General features: G+C 37.4%; 1 protein-coding gene across 7 annotated transcripts in view; it reads left to right on the top strand.

Moving 5' to 3' along the window:
- CPED1 (cadherin like and PC-esterase domain containing 1) overlaps positions 1-17,670 on the top strand; it is a 310,759-nt gene extending 293,089 nt beyond the window's left edge. For 6 of the 7 annotated variants that reach the window (XM_074379153.1, XM_074379151.1, XM_074379152.1 and 3 more), the window contains one exon: positions 15,631-17,670. In XM_074379153.1, coding sequence (XP_074235254.1) covers positions 15,631-15,843 — 213 coding nt within the window. In that variant the 3' untranslated portion in view covers positions 15,844-17,670. The remainder of the gene's footprint in view (positions 1-15,630) is intronic. The other variant, XM_074379154.1, reaches the window with a different exon arrangement.
- Positions 17,671-21,624: the final 3,954 nt, after the last annotated feature.

Genomic DNA, 21,624 nt, shown 5'->3' with positions numbered 1-21,624 from the left:
GAAGAAACTCCTGGAAACACCAATATTTAAGCAAAGTCTGAAGAAATAGGAGCATTTGAACTTAAGCATAAACTCATAGCAGGAAAACTCTAGTAGAAGGTGATGCCATGGAAAGCCACAGAATAACTGTTTGTAAAAAGGAGAGATGGAGACAGGGTCAATGTTGCCAAATGTAATAGATCTATTAAGGGAAGATTTCAAAATACTGTTTTTGGCATGAGGGTGAGGGGTAGGGTCCTTTCTGATCATCTTAAGAGTGTTTTTGGTAAAATGTTGGGGCAAGAATTAGACTAGAATAGATTGAAGAAGTTTTAGAAGTAAGAAAAGGAGCTGATAACAGCTTTCAACAAATAAAAATAAGAAAGGGGGAAAGATAATGGATTTAAAGGAGAAAAGACTTTGATATGCTTTTAAATAGAGGGGAAAAATAAATACCAAGAGATAGAAAAAAATACAAGACAGAGAAGGACAGTTGGAGAAAGGCCCCTGAGGATCAGGTTGAGGATTCAGGTAAACAGTGTGTGGGGTGACAAATGAAAAAGGTGGGGAGAAGGGACTCTCCTTCCCTATTATTGATTTCAGAGTAGTGTTTCGTTTTGTTTTTGTTTTTGCCCTCAGCTGTTTTGTTATTTCTTTGCCCTCAGCTTTTGTAGTATTTTTATCTCAGAGCCTCTAATGACAACTAGAATCTATCCTTCTTACCTCCCACTAGGAGAATGTTCCTATACTTCAAATTTGGTGTTGTCATTTAAAATCTTTTAACGGCCTTGTGCTGAAGATGAGTTACAGATTCCTACACTCCTTTTTCAGAAATGTAGTTTCAAACAGTTCTTTCTGTGTAAAATGATTAGTGCTCATTCAATCACCTGTAAGTGCATTCTAGCCTCTGCTACTAGCTGATTAGATTAGAGATCAGTGCCCAGAGAGAATGAATTCATTGGTCATGAGGGAGCCTGGCCTTTTCTGAGATGAGTTGGTACAAAATCCTTTTCCAAAGGGAGCACTCTATATTGAATGGTGATAACACCAATTTTATCAGAGTCTCTCTCTTAAGAAGGATAATTAAATGGAGAATCAACAAACAGTGAAAGTAACTTAAAGTTGAACTACTATTACAACTCCATAAGGCAGCTATACTTCCCAGCCTTTGCAATACTGAAACCTAGAATGTCAGTGTGTATCCAAAAGAGATGTTGACCCGTAAACTCTTCTTGTTCTTTGCAGTCAACCATTATGTCAGGGAGTTTATTAATGGCCTTTAAGAACCAACTAAGTCAGAGTTTGAACTATTTTGATTAGCATTTCCTACATTAAGTTTTAATGTTCTAATTTGGTGAAAACAGGTTTTGTGGTTTGAGAAATACTGAATATACCTCCACCTTATGGGCTCTCAGAAAAAAAAAAAAAAAAAAAAAAAAAAAAGTATTTTAAATAATCCCAGAAGCTCTTACACTAGAGAAGCTGGCTAGCTTAGTTTGACCCAGTTTTTCTCCAGCATTTCTGACCACAGAATGACTTTTCCTTTTTTTTATTACAACTATTAACACCCCACTGAACACACTGAGAAAATTGGCATAAGGATAAGGTCTAAAAAATCATGCATGAAGTACAGACTAAATGAGGCAGATTGACCACAAGCATTTATATTCTCTTACACTTGAAACCCCAAGAAAAATACTTTAAATACATAAAGCTACTCACTTACCCCCCAACTCTCTGCCACTAGAAAAGACAAAATAAGAAATAACTCATAACAGACAAGAAATCTGAATTGATTTGAATTCATTCTATGAAGTTTGACTTAGTAGGCAAGATAAGGTGCAACTGAAAGTGCCTAGCGAAGAGAAATATCAGCTGAGGGTGAGGCATACTTGCTGCTCAGATCCTCTTAATGGTCCACAGTCTAAAGGAATCTAGTGCTGAAAAAGATAAGGCTAAGACACCGGTCAGAAAACAATGGCTAAAAGTCTATGTGCAAAACTGGTAGACCCCTGAATTCCTCACCTCAGTCCATACAGTCAGGAATCTCCATCCTCACAATACAATATCTTTCAGAATGGAACTGCAGAAAGTCTGGACTCAGAAACACAAATATAGTAAAGAATAAATTAATCTAGAGGCGGAAAACAGAAAGATGAAGGTAAAGTTGGCCTGCGAAGGGAGGAGCCCTGAACTTTTCCCTAGACCTCCTAGCATTCCATCGTCATACATAGGATGCCTCAGACAGGAGGCTGGAGAGCTCTTCTGACAAGAAACTGAATGACCCACTGGAAGATCTTCTTTATAAAGGCAAGAGTAATGTTGGGCAAATTCCTACAGTGAAGTCAGTAGTTGGAAATGTTAGTTCCCACACAAATTGTATAACATTTAGTGCCTTAATCTTAAAATATTTAAGTTCAAGAGAGTTAGATAGAAACAAATACCTGTGTATTAAGGTTCAATAGATTCCAAGACTCAAGATGCACATCTGAATAGAGCAAGAAAAGAATTAGCTTATAATCAGACTAATAAAGGTGATTCCAATAGTATAAAAATTCAGCAACATAGCCACTTGGGAAACTGAGTTTGAAACAGGAGAATTTAATATCTAGGGAATTGCATGAGAGTATAAGATAGAACCAACAGTTTAATATTAAATTGGTAAGCTTCTGGTCTAAACCTCCTTACAATCAGTCTCACACCTCAGTGCAGAATTTGTTCCCAGAGCCAACACTCAGCTTTCTCCAAGGGCAGGAGTTACAAAGCCTCAGCTGTCAGAGTAAGAAGGGCTGGGGATTAGAGGAAGGGTGGGAGACAGACAATATGCTGACTGCAAATCTGGAAACACCAAAACAAAACAAAACAAAAAACTCATTCCTAAAGAAAATTTTAGTCTTTCCTCCTAATCCCCAGCATCTTTGACGGATTCAGAAATTGGATTCCCTTCAATCAAAACATAGTTTATTTCATATGGCCATAATTAAATATTTGGGGGCTAAGCGATGAAATGAAAGAATTCTCTATTATCTGTCAAAATTGCATGATGTCCTGAAGAGAAATTATGAGTTATAAGGACTGACTTCTAGCTCTTGTTTGCCACGTTATTTTTATTCCACTTTTGTGAATTCTCAGGCTACTTTTTCAGCTGGTCATAATTTGGTGACTGGATCTTGGATTGAATGCCATCTGCAGAATGACTACATCCAACAAAAAGTACTTCAACAGTATACGTTTATCTTAAGACTAGCATATTTGCCTAGCCAATCTCATGTTTTCCAACCTCAGAAAGCCATTTCCCTGCCTCCTCTTCAGACCCCATCCATTATCACGAAACATATTTGTAATCAGAACAGCCTCTAATCTAGTATAAGACAATTTTGGAACACTCGCACTACAAAAATTGTTTTCTATTTTATTCTGTGGATCTGGAACCACATCAGAAGTTCTTTGGGGGTTATTCAGGTCAAGATCAATTTTAAGAAAGGTATTTGCTTGTAATCTGCCTGACACCTTTCCAGTTCACCAAGCCTTCCCTTTTGTACTGGCTTTTTGGAAATTCAGAGTTATTTTTAGATGCAGCAGTTAATTGACATGGCAATACTGCTTGTTCTGGTGACTGTTTATGTGAAGTCAATTTTGATTGTTGAAGTTATCTACATTTAATAGTAAAAGTTGCAACGTTTTGTTTCGTAATTAGCACAATTGTTTGTTTGTTTGGGAAGTCTTGTAATTCCCATAGGCCGAATCCAGTCAAGTTGAATTGTGGCCATTTTTATGCCTTCAAAAATGTCACTGTACCCACATTTTTAATGGTGTAGAGATGTGGAAAGATCTATAATTATAAACTGGGAGATCACTTATGGTATAAGGAATCTATAAAAAAGTAAAAGTTACCTCTATACTCCAAAGCACAGAATTTCAATTCTTGCTACAATGAGTCACAGAAAAGTGTGATCATCTATATAACCTATATGATCTTATACTTATAACACTCCATTTTAGCTCCAAAATTGTTTTTCCGAATTTCTATAGTCAGTATATTAAAAATACTTGTCTTTGAAACACTGTAATCTTTACTTGAAAGTCTTACATGTAACTTAATCAAATGTGAACATTGCTGTGAGAAAAATAATTTTTATTATAAGACTCTAGAACAATGCTGATCTAACAGGTTATCACACTTCATGAAGATCAATTGTCCTTCACTATCTCTTCCTACTTTTAAATGTACTTCAACACAGCAAATTCAAAACAAAACAAAACAAAACAAAACAAAAACAAAATAAAGAGGAGTTACTTCAGATTAGAGTGACAAAATAAACATTGTCCTTTAACACTCATATTTAACATAATACAAACATTTGCCAAATTATATATGTATGTATCATTAACCATAGGTAGTAGCTTCTTTCCCCTTAGAGACACTTGTCTCTTTGTCAGTGTCAAGTCGTCAGCACCCAAATTTAGAGAAGAATTTGGATGTGCCAAAGTGTTAGAATTTGTTTCTGATTAAGGTAACCACCGTATGCAAACATCTGAGGCCTTTTGTCTCTGCGTCAGGCCTAAATCTTTCACTGATGTTTTCTAATGTCTTGTTTTTGTTGTTTACTATAATTACTATGCCCCAAAGGTAACCTAACATGTGTATTGCAAAGCAGCTCTCTTTCAAAGTCACATTTCAGTTGACACTTTAGTTGGATTTTAAGAACCCCAAATGGCTCCCTGACTTTGGAAAGGACCCAAATGGGCACATTTCCACACATGAGATCAAAGGAAAGGAGCAATTTGCTCCTTATTGTACAGGTATCAAACATCTTTCACTGGCATAACATTTCCAAGCCTTAAAAATGTAGCTGACTCCTTTCTCTCCAATTTAGCGCTTATAAGAGTAGGTAAAATAAGGTAATATTTTGAAACTCAGGGACTCTGAAGCAGCAGTTTGACAGCAATGCTGGAAACTGAATTTTACACATACGTTCAAAGGAATAATAGCTGTGTGAAGAGATAATCATGCCCACCATAAATTAGTGCTAAGGCTTTTGAATCTACTAAGGAACTATTCATAACATGGAAACAACATGGTGCCTGACCTTGGGGAGCTAGTCTCAGACAATGTCTTTGAAGTCACTTCATTCTTGTTCTTACTTCAAGTATCTTAGACATGTGTCTTTATATAGTCCCCTGGAGGATAGGGACCATATCTGAATTACTCCATGTGTTTTCTGACGCAGAGAACTCTGAAAATTGAAAGATGGGTAATATATGGAAAAAACAAATCATTAAATTTTAATTTTACAAGATACAGATTCATTTAATTTCTCTTCTGTTTTTTCATTACAAATGATTCTATGAATTCTTGTTCACTATAACAATTAAAAATAAGTATATACAATAAAAACAAAACCTACTTTCTTCTACATTAGAGACTCAATTAGCCCTTTGATATGTACTTCCATTTTAAACTTACATCCTTGATTTTAATCTCATGCAATTAAAAGTATTAGGACCACATTTATGGTCACTGGATTTATCTAAGATTGGGCTTTATGTAGAACTACTTATTTCACCATAAACATTTTAGGAAATAGTAGTTTAAACCTCATTTTAATTGGCAATGTGAATTTTTCTATTCTTCTCTATCAGTATTGAATTCTTCTTGTACTTAGCTTTTAATTTATATTTTGCCATCAAGTTCTAGAAAGCTATCCACAAAGGAATCTGCAGCCTTAATCTAGACAAGAAAACAATAATATAAGATAAAATATATTTGTGAGCTTAACTAAAATGTATTGAGCATGCAATGCATTCCAGCTCCTGTTTAGATTTCCAGCCACTGAGAGTGGGGAAGAGAGACACACAGACATTTTAAATATAATATGTGTGACCGCATTTACCTGGACTCTGTTTCTCATCTGCTCATGGAACTTTAACTCTGTGTAAGTGTTACAGGTCCTCCCGAACAGGGACTCTGGGATAAGCCCACTCCCAGTGTGGGTCTCAAATCTGCACAAGTCTCTGTGCAGAGCTTTACTGTGTCCCTTTGTGTATTCTCAGTTGGAGTGTTTCCAAAGCCTGGGCTCCAATGAGTTACACTGTTTAGTGAAACATTTTTTTCAGCATTTACTTATAGTTGCTCATAATCATAGAAATCAGGTAATCTCACTGTATTAGTCTATTCTCACACTGCTAGAAGCACATACTCGAGATTGGGTAGTTTATAAAGGAAAGAGGTTTAATCGATGCATAGTTCAGCATCACTGGGGAGGACTCAGGAAACTTATAAGCATGGCAAAAGGGGAAGCAAATATGTCCTTCTTTACATGGTGACAGCAAAAAGAAGTACAGAGTTAAGTGGGGGGAAAGCCCCTTATAAAACTGTCAGACCTTGTGAGAACTCACTGTCTATCTCTCACTCACTATCATGAGAACATCATGGAGATAACTGCCCCCATGATTCAATTATTAATACCTCCCACCAGGTTCCTATCATAACATGTGAGGATTATGGGAACTAAAACTCAAGATGAGATTTGGGTGGAGGCACAGGCAAACCATATCCTTCCATCCCAGCCCCTTTCCAAATCTCATATCCTCACATTTCAAAACATAACCATGCCTTTCCAACAGTCCTCCAAAATCTTAGCTAATTCCAGCATTAACCCAAAAGTCCAAGTCTAAAGTCTCATCTGAGACAAGGCAAGCCCCTTCCACCTATCAGCCTGAAAAACCAAAAGCAAGTTAATTACTTCCTAGATAAAATGGGGGTACAGACATTGGGTAAATACTCACATTCCAAATGGGAGAAGTTGACCAAAACAAAGGGGCTACATGCCCCATTCAAGTCCAAAATTCAGCAGGGCAATTATTAAACCTTAAAGTTCCAAAATAACCTCCTTTGACTCCAGGTATCACATCCAAGTCATGCTGATGCGAGAGGTGGTCTCCCATAGCCCTGGGCAGTTCCCCTGTGGCTTTGCAGGAAACACCCCCCTCCCATCTGCTTTCACAGGCTGTCGTTGAGTGCCTGTGGCTTTTCCAGGCACACAGTGCAAGCTGTTGGAGGATCTACCATTCTGGGGTCTGGAGGACAGTGGCCCTCTTCTCATAGCTCCATTCAGTAGTGCACCAGTGGGGACTCTGTGTGGGGGCTGTAACCCCACATTTCCCTTCTGCACTGTCTTAGCAGAGGTTCTCCATGGATGTTCTGCCCATGCAGCAAACTTCTGCCTAGACATCCAGGTGTTTCCATACATCCTCTGAAATCTAGGTGGAGGTTCTCAACCTCTATAATTGTCTTCTGCATACCCACAGGCCCAAGGCCATGTGGAAGCCACCAAGGCTTTGGGCTTTGCACTCTCTGAAGTAATGGACTGAGCTATATCTTTGCCTCTTTTAGCCATGACTATAGCTGAAGCAGCTGGAACACAGAACACCATGTCCTAAGGCTGTAAAGAACATGGGGCTTTGGGCCTAGCCCACTAAATCATTTTTCCCTCCTAAGCATCCTGACGTGATGGGAGCGGCTGCCATGAAGGTCTCTGACATGCCCTGGAGACATTTTCCCCATTGTCTTTGTGATTAACATTTGGCTCCTAATTACTTATGCAAATTTCTGCAGCTGGCTTAAATTTCTCCCCCAAAATGTGTTTTTCTTTTCTGTCATATCATTAGGGTGTGAATTTTCCAAACTTTTAAACTCTGGTTCCTCTTGAACACTTGCTGCTTTGATATTTCTTTTACCATATACCCTATATCATCTGTCTCAAGTTCAAAGTTCCACAGATCTCTAGGGCAGGGGCAAAATGCCACCAGTCTCTTTGCTAAAGGATAACAAGAGTCACCTTTGCTTCAGTTCCCAACAAGTTCCATATCTCCCTCTGAGACCACCTCAGCCTGGACTTTATTATCCATGTCACTATCAGCATTTTGGTCAAAGCCATTCAACAATTCTCTAGGAAGTTCCAAACATTTTCCTATATTCTTCTGAGCCTTCCAAACTATTCCAAACTCTACTTGTTAGAGTTCCAAGGTCACTTTCACATTTTGGGTATCTTTACAGCAGTGCCCCACTACCAGGTACCAATTTACTCTGTTAGTCTGTTCTCACATACTGTAAGGACATACCCGAGACTGGGTGATTTGTAAAGGAAAGAAGTGTAATTGATTCACAGTTCAGCATGGCTGGGGAAGCCTCAGGAAACTTACAATCACTGTGGAAAGCATGGTAGAAAAGCATGGTGGAAAATCATGCTTCCTAGCAAACACATCTTTCTTCACATGGTGGCAGCAAGGAGTGGTGCAGGGCAAAGCGGGGAAATGCTCCTTATAAAACCATTAGATCTCCGGAGAGCTCACTCACTATCTTATAACAGCATGGAGGTGACTGCCCCCATGATTCAGTTTCCACCCACCAATCCTTCTCATGACATGTGGGGATTACAGGAAATACAATTCAAGATGAGATTTGGGTAAGGATATGGACAAATCATGTCACTCGCCTTTGTAGAGGTGAGACATGCCAAGTTGCATCTGAAATTAAGTAGAAGACACAGCCTCTGGGTTCTTTCCCAGGGGTTTCTCAGCCTCTTAACTAAACAAGCATGACAGGAATGCCTGCCTGTCAGTACATTACACAGGCCTGTGTATTACTGAATCCCTCAGTCCAAATCTGGGATCCTTCTAGAAGACACGCTACTTTTCCACTGGCATGTTTTCTCCTACCCATGGGGGATTCTGAAGGGTTATAAGAGGAGTGGCTGATCAGATCTGATTTTTATAAATCCAGTTAATATCTAGGATGATAACAGGATTATAGCTGTGCTCAAGAAGTTGGTGGATGGCAGCAATGGAGAGATGTTAGAGAAAGTTATCACTGGATGACATGCTTCCACAAAGAACAGGATTGAAGGCTGCAGATCGAAAAGTGGTGTCCTTGAAGTAGCACTAGGTGTTCAGAGAAAACCAACTACACTTAATGTATTAGTCCATTTTCATACTGCTATAAAGGACTTCCTGAGACTGCACAATTTATAAAGGAAAGAGGTTTAATTGACTCATAGTTCAGCATGGCTGAGGAGGCCTCAGGAAACAGAAGGCAAAGGGGGAAGCAAGCACCTTCCTCACAAGGTGGCAGGAAGGAGAAGTGCCAAGTGAAGGAGGAAGAGCCCCTCATAAAATAAATTCCATGAGAACTCACTATCATGAAAACAGCATAGAGGAAACAACTTCCATGATTCAATTACCTCCACCTGATCTCTCCCTTGACACGTGAGGATTATAAGGATTACAATTCAAGATTTGAGAAGGGACACAAAGTCTAATCATATCACCTGGGATTTAAAGATCATAAACCATGGTAGGACGAGTAGCACCACCATGAGTGCCAACTTTTTATAACCCCCAGCTTCTTCCGCCACACACATGCACACATACACACACACACACACACACACGACAGTTGCGGTGTCTTCCTGGAGAAGAAACATTTTAATTTTGGCAAGGAAGCCAAGGAAACCTTCAGTGATGTTTGTGACTCTCTAAGATACTTTGCTTGCCAGAAACCAGAGAGGAAGCATCAAGTTTGTGACCACTAGCAGTCCTTCAGTCAGCTGATGGTAGACTTAAATCATAATGAGTCATGATTGTAGACTCTATTCATAGTGACTAATGAATGCCTGGTATTGAAAGTCTCCTCTAATCACTTTTTTTTCTTTCCAAATCGTCTTAACTATTTTCCTACATTTATTCTTTAAGATGTATTTTAGAATTTCTTTGTCATGTTTTCCCCAAATTCTTCTGTCATTACAATTGGAATAGCACTTTAATTAACTTGGGAAGAATTGACATGTACATGTCTGCATTTGTTCATGTGCCTTTTAATGATCCGTTAAACTTTTTATATATTTTTCACCTGCATCCTGTATATCACTGTTGAACTTAGTGAAGTTATTTCAGCATTGTAATGGGATCTTTTTTCTAATATATTTCTTACTAATTCTTGATAGACTACAGAAAAGCTATAAAATTTTCAAATGTTAACTTTATAACATCTAATTAATTTTCAGTATGTTCCTTGGATTTTCATGGTAAACAATCATACAGTTACATATAATTGTTTGGTAATTTTCTATAATGAAATATTTCATAATATTGAAACATTTTGCATTCATGAAATAAATTGTATAGGCTAATGACATAGCATATAATACTATCAGATGTTTTTAATGCTCCTGGATTCAATTCACAATAGCATTTTGGAAGGAATTTTTACATCTACATTTTGACAAATCAAAATTGAACTAATTCTCTGTATACAGATAGAACTCAGTATCAGGATGATAATGATTTAACAAAGGGATTAGGAAACATCATCTTTGCATTTTTCTACAAAATAGTTTTCAAGGGAAACCAAGTGAATTAAGTGTTGTTGGGCCAATCACTGGCCTGGCATGAAGGGTTCCATCTTGAAGAATGTATGGAAGCACTGGTGCTATAGAATGATTAACCTGGTCCTCAGAAGCTACAGGAGACCCCATTATCCTGATTTCCTTTGTCAGACATCAGTTTAGGGATCTCCAAAAAATAGAAATAGATTATCAACCTTCCCATTGAGATCTGTCAAAATTCTGACACTACTCCCAAATGGAAGCCATATGCTTCAGCAGACACACTGAAGGTCTGTGCTTTTGTATATTCCATTTATGAATCACATTTAAGATTGTTGTAATCATCTACCCCAGCATTATCCATTGTTTGCAGTGCAACCTAAATTCAATCCTAAAATCACACAAATATTAAAATAACATTTAAAGAACTATAACTTTTTTCATTGAGATGAAAATAACTTTTTTTATTTTGCATATAATTAGTATGCAGACCATCAGACACTTGCAAAAGCCAGAATTCTAGATAAAATTATATAAACAAAATTAACCTTATTTTGGCTTCAGAACACTGGAGTAATATTATTTCAAGGTCGAATGTTATATTTATGCTTAAATGTTTCCTTAAATAAACTTCCTGAAGACTGTTCACTAATCTTGCTGTGAGTACAAACCTCCTCCAAAATGGACAAAACTTTCAGGAAAGCATTGGTGCACCTCTCCTGCCTTTCATATTTAGAGTTACCATATAGCGAAATAAGAGTGGAAAGAGCTGTACACGGTAAAAAATTTCAACTCCAGGACCTGGAATATTAATCAGTAGTTAACTGCAAACTGAGCTCGAAATTACAGTCCATAGGGATTCCTCGATACAACCTGCTGATTTCTCTAGACTGCTTTTTTTTTTTTTAAGATTTTATACTCATCTTTAATGTACCATAGTTCATTTTTCTTTTTTTAATTGTTTATTTATTTGACATTTAACATACATTTACATACAAAGTTGTCATCACTCATTACCTACAATGGTTTTCTTTTTCATTTTTTTTTTTTGGAGATAGAGTCTCACTCTCTTGCCTAGGCTGGAGCATAGTGGTGCAATCTTGACTCACCACAATCTCCGCCTTCCAGGTTCAAGTGATTCTCCTGCCTCAGCCTTCTAAGTAGCTGGGATTACAGGCATGCACCACTACACCTGGCTAATGCTTTTAAAATATAAACTTTAAGTTCTGGGATACAATGTGCAGAATGTGCAGGTTCACATGTCATGGTGGTTTGCTGCATCCATCAACCCATCATCTACATCAGGTATTTCTCCTAATGCTATCCCTCCCCTAGACCCCCACCCCCACCCCAACAGGCCCCAGTGTGTGATGTTCCCCTCCCTGTGTTCATGTGTTCTCCTTGTTCAACTCCCACCTATGAGTAAGAACTTGTGGTGTTTGGTTTTCTGTTCTTGTGTTAGTTTGCTGAGAATGATGGTTTCCAGCTTCATCCATGTCCCTGCAAAGGACATGAACTCATTCTTTTTTATGGCTGCATAGTATTTCATGGTGTATATATGCCACATTTTCTTTATCCAGTCTATCATTGATGGGCATTTGGGTTGGTTCCAAGTCTTTGCTATTTTGAACAGTGCTGCAATAAACATATGTGTCTTTATAGTGGAATGATTTATAATCCTTCAGGTATATACCCAGTAATGGGATTGCTGGGTCAAGTGGTATTTCCATATTTCCTGATTTGCATGTTGGCCTGTCTTGCTAGGTTGGGGAAGTTCTCCTGGATTATGTCCTAAATTATGTTTTCCAACTGGGTTCCATTCTCCCCATCACTTTCAGGTACACCAATCAAACATAGGTTTGATCTTTTCACATAGTCCCATATTTCTTGGAGTCTTTGTTCATTCATTTTCATTCTTTTTTCTTTAATCTTGTCTTCATTCTTTATTTCATTAAGTTGATCTTCCATCTCTGATATCCTATCTTCCACTTGATCAATTCAGCTATTAATACTTTTGTATGCTTCACAAAGTTCTTATGCTATATTTTTCAGCTCAATCAGGTCATTTATGTTCTTCTTGAAACTGGTTATTCTAGTTAGCAGTTCTTGTAACTTTTTTCAAAGTTCTTAGTTTCCTTGCATTGGGTTACAACATGCTCTTTTAGCTCAAAGAAGTTTTTCATTACCCACCTTCTAAAGCCTACTTCTGTCAATTCATCAAACTCCTTCTGCATTCAGTTTTTTTTTCCCCTTGCTGGTACAGAGTTGTGATCCTTTCAAGGAGAAAAGATATTCTGGTTTTTGCACTGTGTTTTTTCCTCATCTTTGTGGATTTATCTAACTTTGGTCTTTGATGTTGGTGACCTTTGGATGGGGTTTTTACATGGGCTTCCCTTTTGTTGATGTTGATGCTATTGCTTTCTGTGTGTTAGTTTTCCTTCTAACAGTCCAGAGCCTCTGCTACAGGTCTGGTGGGGTTTGCTGAAGGTCCACTCCAGACTCCGTTTGCCTGAGCATCACCAGCAGAGGCTGCAGAACAGCAAAGATTGCTGCCCACTCCTTCCTCTGGAAGCTATGTCCCAGAGAGGTACCCACCAGAATCTAGCTGGAGTTCAGCTGTGGGAGGTGTCTATTGACCCCTGATGGGAGATGTCTCCCAGTCAGGAGCCATGGGAGTCAGGGACCCACTTGAGGAGGCAGTCTGCCCCTTAGCAGAGCTTGAGCAGTGTGCTGGGAGATCCACTGCTCTCTTCAGAGCTGGCAGGCAGAAACGTTTAAGTCTGCTGAAGCTGCACCCAGAGCCGCCTCTTCCCCTCAGAGCTCTGTCCCAGGGAGATGGGAGTTTTATCCATAAGCCCCTGACTGGGGCTACTGCCTTTCATTCAGAGATGCCCTACCCAGAGAAAAGGAATCTGGAGAGGCAGTCTGGCTACAGTGGCTTTGCCAAGCTATGGTGAACTCCACCCAGTTTGAACTTCCAGGTGGCTTTGTTTATACCGTGTGAGGAAAACTGCCTACTCAAACCTCAGTAATGGTGGATGACCCTCTCCCCACCAAGTTGGAGCATCCCAGGTCAACTTCAGACTTTCAAACCAGTGGATCTTAGTTTATTGGGCTCCATGGGTGTAGGGTCTGCTGAGCAAGACCACTCAGTTCCCTGGCTTCAGCCCCACCTTTCAGAGGAGTGAATGGTTCTTTCTCACTGACATTCCAGCTGCCATTAAGGTGTGAAAATAAACTCTTGCAGCTAGGTCAGTGTCTGCCCAAATGGCCACCCAGTTTTGTGCTTGAAACCCAGGGCCCTGGTGGTAGGCACCCAAAGGAATCTTCTGGTCTGTGGTTTGTGAAGACCAAGGAAAAAGCATAGTATCTGGGCAGGATAGCACCAACCCTCATGGCACAGTCCCTCATGGCTTCCCTAGGCTAGGGGAGGGAGTTTCCTGATACCTGTGCTTCCCAGGTGAGGCGCTGCCCTACCCTGCTTCTGCTTGCCCTCCATGGGCTACACCCACTGTCTAGTGGGCCCCAGTGAGATGAACTAGGTACCTCAGCTGGTCCCAATGATGAACTGGGTGCCTCAGTTGGAAATGCAGAAATCACTTGCCTTCTGTGTTGATCTCACTGGGAGCTGCACCCTGGAGCTGTTCCTATTCAGCTATTTTGCCAGCTTCCCTATTTGTTATTCATTTATAAAGACACCCAAAACATCCTTGTCAGTACTTTCTCTCTTTCCCATCCTCCCTTTTTCTACTTCCCAACTTTTCCCCAATCTCTCTCTTGGTCTTCCCTTTGCTCTCTAGTGCTAACAGCCTGAGTTTGATTAACCCAATAATTAAAGTTGAAAATTATGATTTCACCAGGACAAATTTTGTAAAATGTACAAGTAGATTATAAATGTAGCCTCTTTGTTTGGATCTCTCTCTCTCTCTCTCTCTCTCTCTCTCCATATATATATATATATATATATATATATATATATATATATACACACACACACACACACACACATATGTAAAGTAACCATGAATGAAATCACAAGAAACTAACAATATATTTGGGGAGAGAATTTAGTAACTTGTGGTGGGGAACTAGCAAATAGGAATAAAAATAGAAACAGGAAATAAACTTTTATTATATTCCCTTTTATGCCTTATGAATGATGCTTCTTAATCACTGTTCTCTGTGGTAGACAGATCTAGGCAAACCTACCTTCAGAAGTTCAGGAAGCTGAGAGGCTGAAGACAGGCCAAAAAGTCCATTTTCTTCCAAAGAAACATTTAAAAGGGACTTAAACAGAAGCCATGTCTGTGTCTCAGGTGGCAGCAAGACAAGATTGTGGATCCCTGCACCATTGTCACGCCAGGCCAGGGCTTATATGCCATTGGAAAATGGTGATTCACAGGGATGTGTAGGAAGACTGAAGTTTGAAAACATAAAGGTTGTTTTGACCTAAGGGCAGGATATAACAGAAGTCTGCTCTTATACAAGGAACAATAGATATACTGGAAATCTTATAAACCTTCCCAGGATTGGGGTTAATCAGAAGTCAACATGGCATATTGGCATCCAAGATGGATTTACTTTAGCCTCCTATTAAAAAAAAATTAAGTCTAAAACTAAATCTACATTTATATCTCCAAATATACAAAGTTATTAGCTTAATAGTGCATAGGCAGCTCTCCAGATTCCATAACATACTAAGTGCCCAGAGCAACAAAACCACTAAAAATAACAGTTAGCTTATAAGTCTGCAATGGAAAAAAATTTTTTCTTTGCTCTGAAAATAGTTTTAGTTGTCATTTTATATAAGAGTGTCATGACAGGTTCAGGGCACCATGTTTGAATCAGTGGCCCGGCAAAGGCACACCAGTGCCTTTCCTATTGTGGTGCTATGTCAAGCTGTATGTTAGTATACCTGGTCTGAAAACACACATACACACACACACACACACACACACACACACACAGAGAGAGAGAGAGAGAGAGAGAGAGAGAGAGAGAGAAGAGTGGTAGAGAAATCATCTGAGACTGTTCCTTAGTTGCATTGGAGGCAGCTGCAATGAGGTAAGAAAAGTGACAAAGTTGAATCTTAACCTTGGTCTTTTTTGGAGCATAAGTTACAGCCATTCTTGGTTACATAAGTCATATTCATGCCCTTTTGGCAACATCTGTGTGGCAGAGATGCGTGTTCAAGTGTGAGAGTTAGTTATACAGGGATCAGATGTTCTTGATTTTGCCTCACAATTTTCTTGCTCTTCATTTGCAGGTAGTGAAATCAAAATTATCCGAAGAATATCACTTTATTAAAATGAAAAGATCAAGAAATCATGTCGTAGGAAGATATTTCAGCAATCAAAGCAAACTACAACAAGGCGCTGTAACAAATTTTCAATCACCATATCATGTCAGAGGTCCAATAAATCAGGTTTGTTCTGAAATCCTTCTCAGCAGGATGTGTACAAGTAAAAGGACTATGTAGGCTCCCTGCAGGAGAACTGAATCTGGAGCTGCAGACAAGCTACTCACTTGGACAATGGTCTAGGAGCCAAGCACTGTGCCTCACACACATTTGGGATTGACCACACACGCTTGTGCACACCAGCACATGTATACACACCAATACACACACACACAGCTAAAACAAAACAATGATAACACTTTTTCTTACAGCTTTATGAATTCAAGATGTGACCTTGAACACCAGTTCATTTCACAGTGAAATACATAACTAGAAAAAAGTTACTTGAAACATAATTTTTAACCAGAACCACTGTGGGCCAGGTATGGCATTGTGATAATAAAGAGAAATATAAACACTTGAATTACGTGAAAAAAAGGATAATGCTCTTTTGTTTTGTCTTACCATCTCTATAGGTACATCAATATTGAAAAGGAGAAAAACCAATTACATTCCACTGGCAAGTAGAGGTTGTGCTTGCATTTATTACCACGAGAAAATGTAGTGTTTATGATGGCTTAGGCTTTGTGAATCTAATGCTTATGAAAAACATTTCTTCCTATACTTTTAAAAATTTTATTAATGAAAGGAAAAGAACAAGAATGTTCCACAGGGAACTTGAAGAGATTCTGTGAGAGAGATACAAAGTGAAGTGTTTTATAGTTAAAACACCAATGTATTTAACTTTACACTTCTTCTGTTTTTCATAAACATTCCCTCTTGTCCTGTCTGTAAACTTGGATGGGTAACTACAGTCTGAATTGATGAAATACATGATTTTAAAGTGAGCAACAAAACGTAGTTCCTCATGTATTACTTTATTGCATTTCATTGATGATATTACTTAAATCTTGTGTTTGCCATTACAGCCCTATGTAACTTAAAATTACAATTATATTTTATGTAAATACTTTGCAAAGGATTATGCATTCTCAAATGCACAGGCATTTTTTCCCATCAAGTATTTGCATATGTCCACAAGTAGTATTATGTTACTAGAATCTATATTATGATTTTCCTGAGCAACTATATCCAATCCAAATTTAGAGTAGACATAAAATTTTTATTTTAATTAAAACGGTGGCATACATATTATACATATCTAATTCTAGTAGTAAGAATTAGGTATGTATTATATGTATCTCTTCTATCTGCTTAGGCTCAAAATGGTAAATTTCTTTATTATACAAATGCTTTGTTGCGAAATAACATCACACAGTTACAGGATTTTAAAGGTTTGTCTTTTTTGGGGTAAGTGGGAAGCTGATAGGTTTAATTCAATACATGGCTGAAATTACCAAATGTACAAATACCTCAATTTCACTACCATACTAGAAAAAAACACCTATTTTGATTGATCAATTCTTTTGTATGAATATCCACCTCCTTTAAATACTCTATTTTTATATATATTTTTATATGAAGATAAACATGAATTTATATTTAACTGTCTTAAATTATATTTACCTAAATGCAAATATCACTTGATATAAACAATACAAATCTGCATCTTATGGATGATAGCTTTTTTTTCAGGAGAATGATGCAGAATTAACTTTAAAAATAAAAGACTTTTCTAGTATACACTTAAATGCAAACATCATTTTTAGGTTTTCAGTGATTTTTTTTTAAATGATGCAAAATGTTACCAATGTGTGCAGCCTCTCCATCATGTTTTTGTGTTCTCTATAGCAGTATTACAATCAGTATTTCTTGCAATTTTCTTTTGACCTAACCATAATTATCTGACTGAGGTTAGTCTGGTATGTACCTCTTCACTGCTGAAATAATAATGGATTTTAGAAACAATTGTAATAATATCATTAATAAATGTCTTATTAGTAATAATCTGTGTTCACAGAGTATCTTTTATTTTCTTTTTAACTGAAGATGTTCAACCATGCAAACAGTGACCACTTGGCAGGGATATTATCATGTGGATTCAAGTATTACACTGTGGTTAAACAGGATTAACTATATTGCTCCTTCTAAGCTTAATATTCTCTAAGTTTGTGATCAGATGAACTCTCCACTGTGCAATGACCAAAGTGTTTGGAGATAATGTATTGTAGTGACAAGCTTTTTAAAAACATTAAGAAGACACTTAAATGCTAGGAATCATTTTAATTGGTCCTTAACTGAAACTGCATTTTATTTTACCTAGGTGTATGCATAGGCGTATATATACTCGTGTTTGCATGTATTTAGCAAGTTCCTAATTTCAATGGGAGAAAAAATGGGAGTAGGCATTTTAGCATATTTTTAGGTGTAAAAGTTACAGGAAATGTATTATTTTGGTAAGAATTTATTAGAATCCAATCCAAACTAAACTAAAGAAAACATTTATAACATTAAAAGTCAAGAATAACTGCATAAACATTTGCAAGCATCACTGTTGATCTTGTGTGTGGGTGGGCCTGTGTGTGTGTGTGTGTGTGTGTGTGTGTGTGTGTGTGTGTGTGTGTGTGTTTTAAAGGCACAGTATACTATTTGCCAGCTACCCAAGTAGGTAGATAAGATCCTGCACAAACTTGAAAAAGAAGGGCTCACATTTGCCTGCTGGTTGGGTTTATATTTGGGTCATTAAATTTTCCTTGTGTTATTTGCCCATGTGCCTAGAAGTCTTCTCTATAGAGCAGTGATTTCTACTTAAGAATTTGTTGGAAGAAATTACTGATTTTTGAGATCAAAATATTTCCCGTGATGCTTATGGAGGAAAAAAACTAATGATATTCTGCATTTGAAATATCTTCTTTTAGCGTCCTTTCACTAAACAAATCCAAGAAGAAATATAGAAATGGCTCAAAATTATGTAACCCAATAAGAGTTGTTTCAAAGGTATAATGCTTCGGTGGAGCGGGAAGAGGTGTCTAATATAGTGGTGAGATTAAGAGCCTAGATGCTAAATCAGGGTTAGGATTTTATGAAGTATTTTCCAAAGGGGTCCTTCATGTGAGTAAATGTAGAAATAATTGTCTTGATCTAAAATTTACCTGAAATTTTATCTTATAAAAAATCCCCAGATTCATCAAGACCAGTGGCTATTATTGTATTTAAAATAAACAAAAATGACCGAGTAAGCTCATATAAACTGGTAACTTCAAAAATACATATGTGTTCAAGCACAAAGTGATAGCATAGCAGATTCCATTTTGAGTGGGTCAAAGACTAATTGCTCTCCAAATGCTACTGTAGTTTTTTTTTTTAATATGTACATAAAGTTAAAAAGATTTTTATTGCTCTTGGAAACTAAGGCATTTTAATAGATTGCTTCAGCTTAAGGGGATGAACCAGAAGTTGTTCCGGAACCCCCAAAGACCTACTAAAGACAACAGGGACCACACCTACAAACAAGATTTTGTATTTGGCACAACTTCCAAGGTTTCATACTGTCAAAAAGCCTTTTATCATGTTTTTATTGCTGCAGTAACTGCTATTATCAACTTCATATTTCTTTTATGATTCATTCACTTGGTGTAGGGGGATATAGAACTCATTTTTTTTTCTAATTCATATAGACCATGCAGTGCTTCTAAAATTGTATCCCATGTGTTTTCTTTATGTTTGCTGAAATGTAAAGAATTTCTTTTATGGTCCTATTAAACATCAGATCACTATGCTTTAACACACTACATACATGATCAAATATTACTGTAAAAACTTATCAAGAGTATTTAAATTGTGTAAGTCTATTTGCAAGGTAAATAAAAATAATTACTTAAAACCAACTAATAGTGGCAGAATAAAAACTGTCACTTCTGGGAAAACACCATAAAAGAATTCCTACAGTGTAGTACTATTTAGGTAGCTTAGGTTTTAGATTTGATTTATGTTGAGTGATGTTTTCTCTCAAGTCTGTAGCACTCTCTGCAGAGGACTTTTTAAAATTCTGTTTTTCAAAGACTTTTTTTCTAGCCCTTTTTGTAATTCATCTGGGAAAAATATTGCATTGTAGATTAGATATGAATAGATATTTAATATCTTTAACCAAGATGTCTTCTTAGGTGATTTATGTGTAGCATCACATGACTCATTTTATTATATAAAATTTTTAAAAAATTATACTTTTTATAATATGAAAGGGTAATTCCTGTGAAATACATTAAACTGTTTAGATATGTTTTAAAAGCAAAATAATTACAATTGATTATTGGTACATAAGAATTCAGAAGTAACATGGTTTCATAAATACAAAATGTGTTCAATTGATTCTCAACTATATAGTGACTTATTTTATGGTTGGCTGGTGAGGTGCATCAATTAGATGTAGCTTTTAGCGATAACTATACAGTTTAATGATGATGGTATGTGATTTATTTATGTATTTTGTTCAATTGTATTTCCACTTTCTTTTTTATGATAAACCTTGTTCAATATATCCTGATTGAAATTTCAGTGTATGGCATCAAGGTAAACATTTTAATATTCTTTCCAGTCTCAAATTTTTTATTTGGTCCCTAATTGGTATGCTTTTAAAATTAAATCATAAATTTGAATATTAGAAAACAATTTAAGGACACTAAATTGAAACAAATATATTTTGTAACTTGTAATATAAGCAATACTGAATGTAGTGCAGCCCCGGATAGTCCATGAGGTACATCACAGTCAGTGAAGGATTGAAAGGAAGCTACAGCATAGGCCTTCATACTGGGAGAAACGCTTCTCCACTGGGTTTGGGGATGGCTATATAGGAGCACCTTCCTGCTACCTTTGACAGTGCTTGGACATCTCTCTTCAACCTCGTCTCAGCATACAAATCACATTGGAGGGTCCAATTTCCAAAGAAAATGCAAATAATAATTTTAAGTCTTTAGTGGACCAAAAATTACAACTTAGATTAACCAAATAGCAAGTGAATGTAACTCTAATGATAGTTTCTGATTTAAGATCAGAAAAATGGCTGGGTGCGGTGGCTCACGCCTGTGATCCGAGCACTTTGGGAGGCCGAGGTGGGTGGATCACGAGGTCAAGAGATCAGATCGAGACCATCCTGGTCAATATGGTGAAGCCCTGTCTCTACTAAAAATACAAAAAATCAGCTGAGCATGGTGGTGCATGCCTGTAATCCCAGCTACTCAGGAGGCTGAGGCAGGAGAATTGCCTGAACCCAGGAGGCGGAGGTTGTGGTGAGCCCAGATCACGCCATTGCACTCCAGCCTGGGTAACAAGAGCGAAACTCTGTCACACACACACACACACACACACACACACACACATACACAGACACACAATAAATAAATAAATAAAATAAAATCAGAAAAAATAGAAAATATGCTCTAATCATCAATATAGTATATCCTCAAGAACTTGAAATAGCAACCCATTTTTTACTAATTTTTTTTTTTCACTGAAGGGCTCGTTCATCTACTGTGATCGTTCCTGCTTGTCCTTACCTTTGCCTTTGAAATGAGACTTATGCAGTATTTTTCTATGTGCCTTTAATATGTAATCCAAGATACATTTTAAAGCTTACATTTTTATGTTCTCCTTTTTGCCTTAATTACATGTAACATGAAGCTTATGTTTTAATGGGCATGGGCTCTCCAGTTTTACAATATCATAAATGGAGTTTATGAGTCTTTTGTTAAAAATCAGGGCCTATGTCATTGGCATGGCATGGAATTATTTGCAACTACTCTTCTACTTATAAGATAAAATTTGGTCTGAATTAAAAATAGTATGAGTGAAAACCGAAACAATGCCTTTGTAGCCCAAAATGAGTTTAGTCACCAAATGGCGCAAATTTGGGTTCATCAGTTTCCACCACATGGGCATACCCACTGGGGAAAAACTGATAGC

This window comes from Saimiri boliviensis, chromosome 10 (assembly GCF_048565385.1).
Source record: "Saimiri boliviensis isolate mSaiBol1 chromosome 10, mSaiBol1.pri, whole genome shotgun sequence".
Classification (NCBI taxonomy): domain Eukaryota; kingdom Metazoa; phylum Chordata; class Mammalia; order Primates; family Cebidae; genus Saimiri; species Saimiri boliviensis.
The sequence above is the reverse complement of the archived record's forward strand: the minus strand, read 5'-3'. Positions and strand labels throughout refer to the sequence as shown.